The 12,525-nt window shown below is 33.7% G+C and overlaps 1 protein-coding gene across 1 annotated transcript; it reads right to left on the bottom strand.

Moving 5' to 3' along the window:
• Positions 1 to 2,485: 2,485 nt before the first annotated feature.
• LOC110657095 (1-deoxy-D-xylulose 5-phosphate reductoisomerase, chloroplastic) lies at positions 2,486 to 7,478 on the bottom strand. Its single transcript, XM_021814157.2, has 12 exons — positions 7,166 to 7,478; positions 6,582 to 6,760; positions 6,412 to 6,498; positions 6,067 to 6,192; positions 5,922 to 5,984; positions 5,336 to 5,485; positions 5,138 to 5,205; positions 4,592 to 4,703; positions 4,368 to 4,472; positions 4,110 to 4,231; positions 3,271 to 3,417; positions 2,486 to 2,752 (listed from the first exon to the last, which is right to left on the bottom strand). The coding sequence occupies exons 1-12, from the start codon at positions 7,251 to 7,253 to the stop codon at positions 2,584 to 2,586; spliced, it is 1,416 nt and encodes a 471-aa protein (XP_021669849.1). The 5' UTR covers positions 7,254 to 7,478; the 3' UTR covers positions 2,486 to 2,583.
• Between the last annotated feature and the right edge of the window lie 5,047 nt (positions 7,479 to 12,525).

Here is a 12,525-nt window from a genome sequence, read left to right as displayed (position 1 = left end):
TGCATTTGATCATATATCATTTAATAATTAACTGATTGGTTATAGTCTAATAAATCTTTGGAGCTTGCATGACTAATTTGTACTTGTATATGCCTAGGCCTAGCTGCTCCACCCATGATTTACTGTTATTTGTCTCACTTGATCCTTCACCAGAGAAGAATGGAATTTTTTATTTTTCAGCATTCTTCATTATTTTTCCTACTACCTAAAGTACCTATTATTCCTCAGAAAAAAAGGTAGATGCTAGGTTGGATTGGCTAAATTCTTTCAAGGTAATCATTGAGGTCCCCTTTTCTCTTTTGATTTTGAGATAAAATTCCAAAGTTGCTTGGATGAATCCCATTAATATCTTTGGTTCAATATGTCCATTGCCACTGGACCATGTGACAGTTTTGGTCACTGGACAACAATCTAAAAGAATTTTTTGTATTAAAATTATATTATAGATGTATCAGGTTTCTGTTTTATTGGTTCTATAGTAGTGTTTGAGGATTCTGGATGAATAGCTGGCCATGTTCACACACCCCACATTTTGAAGCTCCCTTTTTCTCTAAATATTGGCAGACCAAGTTTGTTCCTTAATCTTTACCAACACCAATTACCCATTGGCAGGCTCCTTTTCTAAATCTACATATCAGAGCTTTCGCATAGATAAATAAGCATGAACTGAGCAGCTTTAAATCATACCCATTAACTTTTCCTTAAAGGTGGGACCCCAAATCATGTACCGTGATGTTCCTGTTGTCAGGTCAATTGATAGTTCACTAAAATTTGATTCTTGATTGTGATGACTCTTTTCCCCTTTCATGCATTCAAATGTAATCAGGAGAAGTTTTCTAGGAAATTAATTCATCTTTGGATGCTTCTTTGTTCCATCTATAAATCCACCATTTCCCTAATTCATGGACAATTTCATTTCACAAATATCAATCTTATACCCTTTCTTTTTTTTTTTTTTTTTTTTTGCATATTCTCACTGGTTGCATTGGTCATGGTTTCAAATTGATTCATTACACAGAGAGGAGGAGAGAATCGAGGAGGAAAAGAAAAGGATAAAACAGCCGTGTTTGGCGGGGGTGTTTAAGTGCATTGTACCATTTTCATTTAATTAAGGCTTCAAAATGAACTACCAAACAAGACAGAAGTGGATAGAAAGAAAAATATCCTGTAAAGCTTTGAAGCGTACGATTGCATTGAAATTCCAATGAAAAAGTAACAAAATCCCAACAGCAATTGTCCAAAAAGCAAAATTAATAAGGAGGCCGGCACTGCTCTTTCATCTCATCAACTAATTTGATAAAAACCAAAATATTAATAATTATTTATTTTAAAAACTCATTAGTATGGAGTATTTCGTGTATTGAGTTACCTTTTTATAAATTTTTTTTAGAATAAAATTAAGATTATAACTTCTATTCGTGATTAAAATTAGAAATTTTACAATGAATTATGAAATAAACCTAACAAAAGGGACTATCATTTCTTGTATTGTTGCATATGTTGTAATTAAAACAGACAAAATGCATGTAACTTGTCGTAAACACAAGGTAAAACAACCGTGCATGTATGGTTGTTTGAATACATATAGCTCCATTATTGAATCGTAAGGTTTCTTTCTCGGGCATACATTGCACCGCCCACTTCCTTTAATTGATTAGCAGCAGCCAACAGTACCCGTAAACCTCCAAAAATAAATGAATTCCTAACTACCAAACAACAAACAAGCCACCAAGACGAAATGACTTGGAAAGGTGGTACCAAAGGAACAACAGTTGCACCCATATTCCCAAGAAAAAGTTACTAATATCACAACTGCCATAACACCCTCAAAAGGAAATTATAATATTTATCATGTCTGCATAGCTCCGAGAAATAAAGATATTTATGACCTTTGCATGTGAGATCCATTATAATACGAGTTTTGTGATTGGATCTAAATGGTTCATGTAGTCTATTCATCAGATTGGGCTTTGGCAAATCTCTCAGCCCAGGACTCACCAAGTCTAAACCAGGCCAGGACGTGCTTAATATTCTTGTCATTGTTCAATAATCAGTGCGAAGCTGGGCTTGGCCCTGCCATATTTTTCTTTTGCTGGAAGGCCTGTAACTTTCTTTGTACCAGCAATGAGCACCAGCGTCAGCATGGATTAGATGGTTCCGTTACGTTATCAGATTTTGTTTGGGAATTTTCTTTGATAACTTTGGTTTTGACGAAGCAAACATTAGTTTGTTAATAATTACTCTTAAATGGTTAGCACAATTTCCTTGCATCTATGGTGAGAAAGGCGAATTGAAACGAAGTTTTGTATAACTTCATACGTTGTCAGCTTCTATTGAAACCAACTGATACTTCCGATTTTTAGGAACAAAATGCAATTTTTTTTTTTTTTTTTTTGGTTACTGAAAATTTATCTCCACTTCAACTTTCTTCAAGCGTTCAAGGATAGCAATTATACAATCGGTACGCAATGAAGGGGAAACACATTCTTGCTATTTATATGATACACCATGCCCCCCAAAAACCCCAGGAAGAACGCCATTTTCTTGGCAGGATCGAGAATCTCTCTAGTTCCAGGCAGTCAATCATGCAAGAACAGGGCTTAGACCAGAAGTGGGTTGCAAACTAGCAGCATAGTCTCGTGCCCACAAGTCATAATGTATAATTTCCTCGAGAGAGGGCGACGCCACCAGTTCTGACCTATGTTTATCACACGTTAGCTCCACAATCTTGAAAATATCAAGGTAGCCGATCCTGAAAAGAGGGTCAAATTATGCATTAGCTAAGGATTCTCAATCCAAGTAGATGCATATAATAGCACATTGTTTGCCACACTAATGTTGAAAGCAAGCAAAAATATTAAATAAAGCCGAACACAAATCCAATTGTATCAAATAATATGTCCAGGCTCTCAATATACCGATTATTACAATGTGTAACACTATTTCTCAAGACAAGAAATCACATTCACCACTAGTTATACCATAATGAGGCTTCATAAAAGATGGCGAGTTAAGCTATTATTCAATTATTTTTCCTAAATATTCAGAAGCAAAACAAGTAAGCAGAAATTTTGTCATGCATATTAACATGTCTAAAGGAACTGAAGCACATAGTGATCAAACCATCATCTAAAGCAAGTGTAGAATGATAATGAATCTCCTAAATTTTCTCCATGAAATGATCTAAGAACTTCTTGCCAAAAAGCTATGCCAGCTGGCACAACTTTTATAATTTGCAAGCAGATAATTGGTAAGCAATAATAAACATACTTTTCATTGATGAACATCTCTACAGCTTTCTCATTCGCAGCACTAAGCACTCCAGTCATGGTCCCTCCAGCCCGTCCAGCAGCATAGGCAAGATCCATAGAAGGGTACTTTACATTGTCAGGAGCTTTAAATGTTAGAGACCCAAGCCTGTATCATCCATTTAATTTTAAATATCAAAAAACAAAATAATACTTAGATAAGTATTCAACAAGTTTGATATCCTAAATATCAAATTCCAAAACTCATTAGTTCAACAAATAAAAGATGATTAATCATTCTGAGATTCTCAGTTTCCAGTACCATATCTGGAAATTCTGTTGAAAGAAACTAATTCACAAAACATCCATTGTTGATGTTAGCTATATGGTGAATGAAAAGTTTGTCCTGAGTTAAGTTTCATGAATTGGAAACAAAACAAAAGCATTTGCACATGCATCCACTAATAAGCCCATGCTGGCAAATCGTAATCAAGACATGTCATTAATTTCTTGGCAAACAGAATGTTTTTAATCCTTCTTCATCTGCTAGGAATGCTACAGTTTCACCATGAGGCATCAAAATGGATAATAGGCCTATTTAATAAGTTTGAGGAGTTGGGTTTCAAAATGTATTAGATATCCTATTCTAAATTCTGATAATTGTAAGAATAGTTGAATTTATTTTGAACCAGTTTTATATAAATTATGTTACCACTATTAAAGGCGCAAATTAAAATCCCTGGCCAATGGTTTTTAAGGCCAAGTGATGTCTCTTTCCTTGGAAGAAGGCATAGCTCAAGTCCTAGGCTTGCACCTAGGAATAGGAAAAACTTGCAATATGGAAAGAGAAAGGTTCATTACTTGCAAAGGTCAAGGCGAGGCCAGGTTATTTCAGAGCAGTATATTCTGTCAGGCCATGACATAGTATATAGAATTGGTAAACGCATATCGGGCCACCCCAACTGTGCAAGAACAGATGAATCCTGGAAAGAAATAAAATGGAAATAAAATATAAGAAAAGAAAAAACTCCAAGATTCACACTTCATAATCCAATAATTTCTAATGTACTGCTCCTAAAAAGAACACAAGCAGCAGAAAAGTGACAATAGTTATAATACCTGTGTTTCAACCATTGAATGTATTATAGATTGTGGATGAATTACTATCTCAATATTATCATACTCAGCTCCAAACAAATAATGGGCTTCAATGACTTCTAAACCCTGTCAAAAAAGAAAATTGACTTGATTGTAAACTAAAGCATGGTTGCCAAATTGATTCTCACTCAATATGCTGCTTTCAATTTGGAGTAAACTACAGACAGCAAAGCAACATAACAAACCTTATTGAAAAGGGTAGCGGAGTCCACTGTAATCTTTTTCCCCATATTCCAGTTAGGATGCTTTAAAGCATCAGCTACTTTAACTTCTTTCAATTTATCAACAGGCCAATCCCTGTCAGCAATCCAGAGATCTGATAGTTAAAATGAGCTTCTTCAAAATTTAATAAAGGGTTCATGATATCCAGAATCAGCCATGAAAAAAAAATTATAAGACGGATCAGCCATTCAATGGTGAACAAATTTAATATCCGAAGCCATTAAAAGACTATGATAGAATAAACAGTCTATAAAATTTAACTTGAACACAAACATAAATAGAAGAGATGTTTGCATCTAAGATTACGTGATGTCAATTTAGTTGCCTTTAAGAATAAAATAATATGAAGAGTGCATCATAACAAGTTTTAAGCAAATAAAACTCTCCAAATTGTCAACAAAACTATATCTCTAGAATAAGTCCCTATCAGCAAAGACAGATAAAGAGAACCTAACTTGTAAACTTAGATTAGAAGCTTAAAGATTGCAGCCAAAATTATGATTTCACACCTGAAAGCTCCACCTGAAGCAGTTAAAATAATACGCCGCAGTGCACCATCTGGCAGGCCTTGAATACACTGCAGAAACAAGATCTCTTTATAGTTGCATATTTAGTAGGAATGGAATGAATTGAAAGTCAAAGATTGTGCAAATGCTAGAAATAAGACGAGCAACTTCCAGAGGCAAAATGCAGGATATGTTTCATACCTGAAATATAGCAGAATGTTCTGAATCAGCCGGGAGAATTTTCACATTATATTTGTGAGCAAGAGGAAGGACAAAGGGCCCTCCAGCAATTAATGTCTCTTTATTGGCCAAGCATATGTCTTTTCCAGCTTCTATTGCAGCCACTGTAGGCTAGAAAAACAAAATTGGAAAAGAAATTCGGGTGATTCATTCATGTTGTTAACAATTGGACTCATTCTTGGTTTTCAACCCAATGCTCAATTTAAATCTTTAAGAAGTAACAAAGAGTCATCAAATAGTCAAAATATTATGATCAGTGAGAAATAAGAATGGACATGTGAAGACAAGCACATAATGATAAGCCAGTCATTTTCTTCTAATGTGTGTTTACATGGATATTCAACTATATCAACAACAAAGGAAATTTGGGCATATTCATGTTCACAGATTCACATCATATTGAAGTAGTGAGTAGGAACTAAGCTTCTCAAATTATATTATCCCAAATCAACATCTTTTACCTGAAAGGCAGTAAATATTCTTCATTATATGATGCAAAAAGATTTACAAATAGAAGATTAAAAAATATAAAATACTAGGGCCTCACCTTTAAGCCTGCACAACCTACTATTCCTGTAACTACACTGACAGCATCTGGATGGCGAGCAACCTGAAAATAAATGAAAGGCAATTAATAAGAAGAAAAGCTTCATCAAACCAAACCAAGGATGAGGAATAAGATGGTAGGGTACCTCAACAACTCCTTGCTCCCCAGGAATAATCTCAGGTTTTTCTTCAACATCAGCCAAAGCTTCTCTGAGTTCATGAACTAATGACTCATTTCTAACAGCAACAAGTTGAGGTTTGAAAGTCTTCACCTGCACAATGTAAACAATTTATTAAGTGCCAAAGCACTGAGCAGGATCCAATTTGACAAGATTCCAATCCTTTTCGTTAATCCTCAACAAGAAAGTAACCTCAGGCTGCCCGTCGAATAGTAATTTAAGAAACATTAAGATAATGAAAGGAGATAAAAACAAGGGTGGAAAATTATAAGAACTGCAAATTCTATAGAACATAACGAAACCAAAGATTACCTGATCTGCAAGAAGAGTAACATTTGAACCAGCTGCGAGTGCCACAACTCTGAATTTATCTGGATTCTCTGCCACGATGTCCAATGTCTGCAAAGATTATCAAATTCTGTCTTTAAGACGAAGGGGCAGAAGGTGTTAACGTGGGGCTTGCACAAAGTTCTCTTAATTACCTGAGTCCCAATGGAGCCAGTGGATCCAACGACTGAAATAGGCTTTGGGCCATCCCAAGTCTTACGGCCTAAATCTGGAAAAGCTCTTCCTGGCCAGGCTGGTGGAGGAGGCTGGGCCGAACACTGCACTTTCTTCCCAAATGCTGCCCCAAAATCCTTCCTCTTTAAACTGAAACCACCTGAAAATTCACAAAACACAAGCAGAGCTTATTTTTAACCTCCAAAAAAAAAAAAAAAGCAAAAAAAGGGGAAATATCATTTCACATAATGCTTCAGTTCCACAAAACGAAAATAACAACTACAAAGAAAAAAAAAAGTTATGATCCTTTCTTTTTTCCCCTTTCTTGATCATAAGCATATAAGAAAAAAGAAACAATTCAGTTTTTTTGTCTTTTCCTAGATACTCTCTTGGGATTGTACAAACCATAGAAATTCGATTTTCCAATACTTGGAAAAAGCACCAGTATGCGACTAAAGTACAGGAAGCTTTATGCTCAAGCTCCCAACTTTCTCAGTCCGCCTTTTTCTCGTTAACCAAACAGAAAAGAAAAAAAAAATTGATATAAAGAAGGAAGAGTTGAAACCTGGAAGCTTCGTAAGGTGGCTGGACTTGGTGGAATCTAAGAAGGAGATAGCCTTGATTTCAGCAGGGGAAAGCAAATTGAGCGCCATGGAATGCAGCAAAGTAAAAGCAGGTGAAAATGGCAGAAGAAGGAAAGATAAGTGGGCAGGGAGGTGCTGGAGATGGAAATAATATATAATGCCAGAAATGAATTTATTTATTTTAGGAAATTTCCATAATAAATGGAAAGGGTAAGATTATAAAAGTATATTATTTTAATTTAATGATATCAAAATATTTTTACGTTAATAAATTTTTTATTTTGATTCTAAAATAAAATAAAATTAAATAAATAAATAAATAAATAATTATGATGGTATTGTTATATTGATATATATATATATATATATATATATAGTGTGAATTATGGAGCGAAGGCTAAAGTTGACCATGGAATGAACTCTTTTAGCTTTTAATCGTGGGACTAGCAAGGAGTGCGATAAGACAATAATGGAATCAGCACATCTTTGTAATCTAGTGCAAACTTTAATCTCAGAAAAATCTTGCTAAGACAGCATATATTATAATATTAATTATTTTAATAATTATTAATTATTTTATTAATTATTTTATTAAATATTTATATAATAATTTAAAATAAAAATATTTAATAAAAAAGTTATTAAAAATAAAAAGATAATTATATTATTTTATTAATCATAATTAAAATACACTTTTAATCTCTAAATATTTTAAATTATAACTTTTATAAATTATTTTTTTAATTTTTAAACGATGTAACTTAATAGAATATAAAAATAGAAAATATATAATATTATAAATATGATTAAAATACTAAATACTTTTTTAAAAATATTATTTTAAAAATTGTTGTAACAGGATCATAATTGAAAAGGAAATAAATGACTAACATTTGGGTGAATTTGATCACCCACCATGAGAGATTCTTAAATTACAAAATACCCTGAAAAATCATTTAATTAAAATAAATATCGTTGAAACTAATTTTTTTCATTTACCAAAATTTTTACCTATATCACAGTATACCCATATTTCATATTTCCTTCTTTTGTAATATTATTGTTTGATGTGAAAAAATATATAATATTCTATTTTATTAAACATTTGAATATTTAAAATAAATAATATATTTAAATTTAGTAATATTCTATTGTTGCCACTCTTGACCCTTGACTGCAATATTTATAATAAAAAAATGATAAGATTAATTATTTATAATATTAAATTATCAGTTTAATAGTCTGGTGGGATTTACTTATTAGCTTCATTAGGAAAATAATTATTTATAAGAAAAATAATTTAATTTAATTTAATTTATACACAATTATATTATTTTTAATATAATTTTTATTTATTTTAAAATAATTTTTAAAAATAAAAAATAAATTCTATTAAATACATAAAAAATAAAAAAATAATTAAATTAAAATTTTATAAAATTTTAAATTCTAAAAAGTAGGTTACAGTTTCTAAATTTTTAATAGAGTCTTTGTCATCAACCACTTGGAAATTGCATGCTTCTTCTTAAATGCATTGTCCTTGATGAATCTTCATCTCTAATTTTTTTTTTTTTTTTATACATTCAGTTCCAAATGGCCCCACTGATTTAATTTTTTGACATGCTATCGTGCATGTGATGTTTAATTATTATAAAATAAAAAGAATTAATAAAATTTAATGAAGGTGATAGATTACATTAAAAAATTAAGAAAAATTGTAACACCCCAAAATTTTATTAATTATGAGTATTTTTTATATTTAAATTTTATTCAAATTTTAGGAATTTTTTTTTTGAGATTTTTCGGATTTTAAAAATCGGGTTCGATTTTCCAAAAATATAAACTTTGATGATTTTTAAAAATTAATTTAAAGACCACGTGGCAAAACCAAAAATATATTTGGAGTCTACGTATTTTTCTGAGTTTTCGGGAATTTTTTTTCGGAATTTTTGGACCTCGTTTTCTGTCCCGAGGCAGAGTAAAAATTCAAAATTTTGTATCCTGAATCGAACCGGCCGAATCGAATCGGACCGGATCGGACCGGTCGAATCGAACCGGCCCTTTTCCTTCTTCCTTTTTCTTCTCCCGCGCGCGTCGTCCCTCTGCCTTCTCTCTCCCGTTTCTCTCTCCTCACTTCTTGCGCCCGCGACCCGGCCAATGACGCACCCAGCCCGGCCAATGGCCAAGCAGCGCCCACGCGCGCAACGCGGCTGGCCGCGGCCGCTCGCCCCTTCCTCGGCCGATCCGGCCGATTGACCGGGTCTTGTGTCCAAAACCATCTACTCGGCGAGAGCTTTCCATAGACACCAAGAACGCCGAAATCCATCGAGCGGATTGTCCGATTTTAGCTCGGGAAGATTTTAGCCCATTTCGACTTTTGGGCTAAATTTCTCGAAAACCGTGAATCCCACGAGGAAACCGAGGCCACCAGCACGCTCCATTCGTCGAGAGCTTCGCAACGACATAAATTTCGAATTTTTCTGACACCGTTTTTCGGTGGGTCCCACGGAACTTCGCAGTGTATTTTCGAGCATTAAATGAGCTTAGAAAATTCTGAAAATTTTATGTGCTAACCCCCGTGTAATGGGCTTCGTGTAGGTATCCTCGATTCGCGGAAATTCGACGATTGGCCAGATGCTGCAAATTTGGGCTAAGACGGACCGTTACCGGAAAAGTCTCCGAATTGGACCGAGGTTTTGGCTAGGCCCCCCATTGTCAGACGTCCCGAGCGCGTTCCCGAAGTCGGAATTGGCAAAGGTAAACCCGAACCTAGTTTTTACGTAATTTTCTAGTGCTTAAATAGGATTAAAAATCCATAAAATATTCGTGGTAGCTTAGAAAATTACGATTCTCTTTGCAATAGCTTAGTAATATTGCTAAGGACCGCGGGACAAAGTTTTATAATTTTTAGAGCTTGTTTGGGCAGTTTTTGCAAAAATGATCAATAATAAGGACTAAATTGAAATTTTGCGTATTGTGATGGATGATTGATTTGATGGGCCCAGGAGGGGCTGTGTGATATGATTGAACTGTTGATATATGGATTGTGAGTATAGAAGTGCGTTTTTAGCCCTTTTGCAGGTTGGGTAGGTCCTAGGTATAGGGGAGACTCTGCCGGATTTTCGGCACGACTTATGACGTACTTGATATTTTTCTTTGTTTGTATTGAGTCAAATTTATTAAATAGATGTAATGTAATTGTCAGGTGAGCCGATGACCTTCTTCCTCCGCCACCGCCACAAGAATTTGTCGTCAAGTCTGTGAGTAAAATATTAATTTTAATTGTAATTTCGATATTATTATATGTTCAGCATGCCCATGCATCACTTATATGCATATATTTATGTAGTTAAACTCTAGGCATGAATTATGTTGCATTCATAACTGTTAATGTGCCATGAGTGTTGTTGTGGTAATTTGGAGCAGTGTGCGTGCGTTGGCGTGCGTGTGATGTGGTGTGGACTATGGATAGGACGGGGTAGTCACGGCTTGAGTTCTTCGCTGGGACCCGTTCCTTCGAGGGGTAGTCACGGCTTGAGTTCTTATTTGGGACCCTCGATTTGGTTTATTGCGAAAGTCAGGCTTGAGTTCTTGGCACTGAGGTTGGATTTAAGAGAGCTGTATAGGGGATCAGCTCCCAATATATTATGATTGATGCTACAGGGTGCGTGAGTGCTCCAAATTACCTTTTTGATGCTATGATGTGAATATGATGTTGATGTTGCATTTCACTCTACAGGTTGCATTAGTTTCATATAGTTATAGAGATTATGGTTAAAATTGATATTTTACTCTCTGAGTCGAACGCTCACTCCTGTTCAAAAATTTTTACAGGCCACAGGAGGATATTTTGTTATGGGTTAACCTGCTTTTCTACCTCGCAGGTTGTTTATCAATAATTGTGTAATTTTAATTACTCATAGAATTTCCGCATGTGTTAGCAGTATTTATTTGAATTTGGTCTGTAATATTTTTATCATGTTGGACCTGTAAACTTAAATATGTTATGCATGTTGATGGATTGGATGAGGGAGCTGAGCTCCCATTTATTTTATGTTGATGAGTATGTGGAGGGTGAGCTGAGCTCCCCAATTGAGTATTTATTGTGTTTACAGGTCGGGTGAGTCAAAAACTCCCCGTTGGAAAGTCCATTTTAATTATGGCCGGACTCTGTCCGTTTGTTTCTTGAAATTGGGCCCAAATGGGCCTTAGAGTTGGGTTAATGAATAGTTAAGGCTTACTACGGGCCTCGGGGGCTTTAGGCTGGCCCAGGTCCTAGTGCCGGTCCGGCCCATAGGTTGGGTCGTGACAAAAATGATTATATATTTAAGTAAAAATTTTTAAGGTAGTGTTTAGTATTTTAATTATAATTAAAAAATATTATTTTTTTATTTATATTATTTAATAATATAATATTTATAATAATATTTAAAAATAAAAAAATTTATTTATAAAAAATTATTTCTTTTAATTTTTAAGAAATTAAGAAAATATTTTAATTAAATTTAATATATAATTATTTTTATATTTAATAATTAATTTATTAATTATTTTTATCAAATATTTTTATTTTAAATTATTATATAAATAATTAATTATTAATATTTAATAATTAATAAAATAATTAATGATTATTAAAATAATTAATATGATGAAACTGAGCCTTAACACAAAAAAATGAACACATCAAGTGTTGTTTCACGTGCACCAAGACAGCAAATCACGTGGCACCACAAATTTTGACATGTTAAACATTTTTGGGTCTTAATCTATCAATCAACATTTAGATAGAATACGTATAGTAATTAATTTTATATTTTTTTATGATATTATAATTTAATTTTTATATATTATAATAAATTAATTTTAATTAATATATTTAAAAATATATTGAATTATTTTGGGGCATCTTGGATAATGGAGAAGGGAGGAGATGCCTGCTCTCCTTGAGTTTGGCCTCTTGTGCATTGAAAAGCATGAAGCACATGTACTTTTGATGCGACTTTTATTTCTCTTCAAATAAACACTACCAGTTGTACTGCTACAGCTCGTCATGTATTCATAATTCTCAGTCAATAAATGACTGCTCTCAATAATCTTATTTACTTTGAGGCAGCCCAACAATTTTCCAATTATGAAGTTTTCATTATTGATTTATCAGGCGGCGTGAACTGTTAAAATGAGACGAGTCAAAAAAGAGCAGCTCAAATATTGTTTATTAGACTTATGGGGAAGGAAAACTATACGAGAGTCAACAAGAGACTATACTAGTCAGTATATTATCTTGGACTACAGCCAGCAGCGATATATCAATTAGATTTGGCGTTCTTGCACCGTTGTT

Source organism: Hevea brasiliensis, chromosome 13 (genome assembly GCF_030052815.1).
Source record: "Hevea brasiliensis isolate MT/VB/25A 57/8 chromosome 13, ASM3005281v1, whole genome shotgun sequence".
Classification (NCBI taxonomy): domain Eukaryota; kingdom Viridiplantae; phylum Streptophyta; class Magnoliopsida; order Malpighiales; family Euphorbiaceae; genus Hevea; species Hevea brasiliensis.
This window is presented reverse-complemented; position numbering and strand designations above follow the sequence as displayed.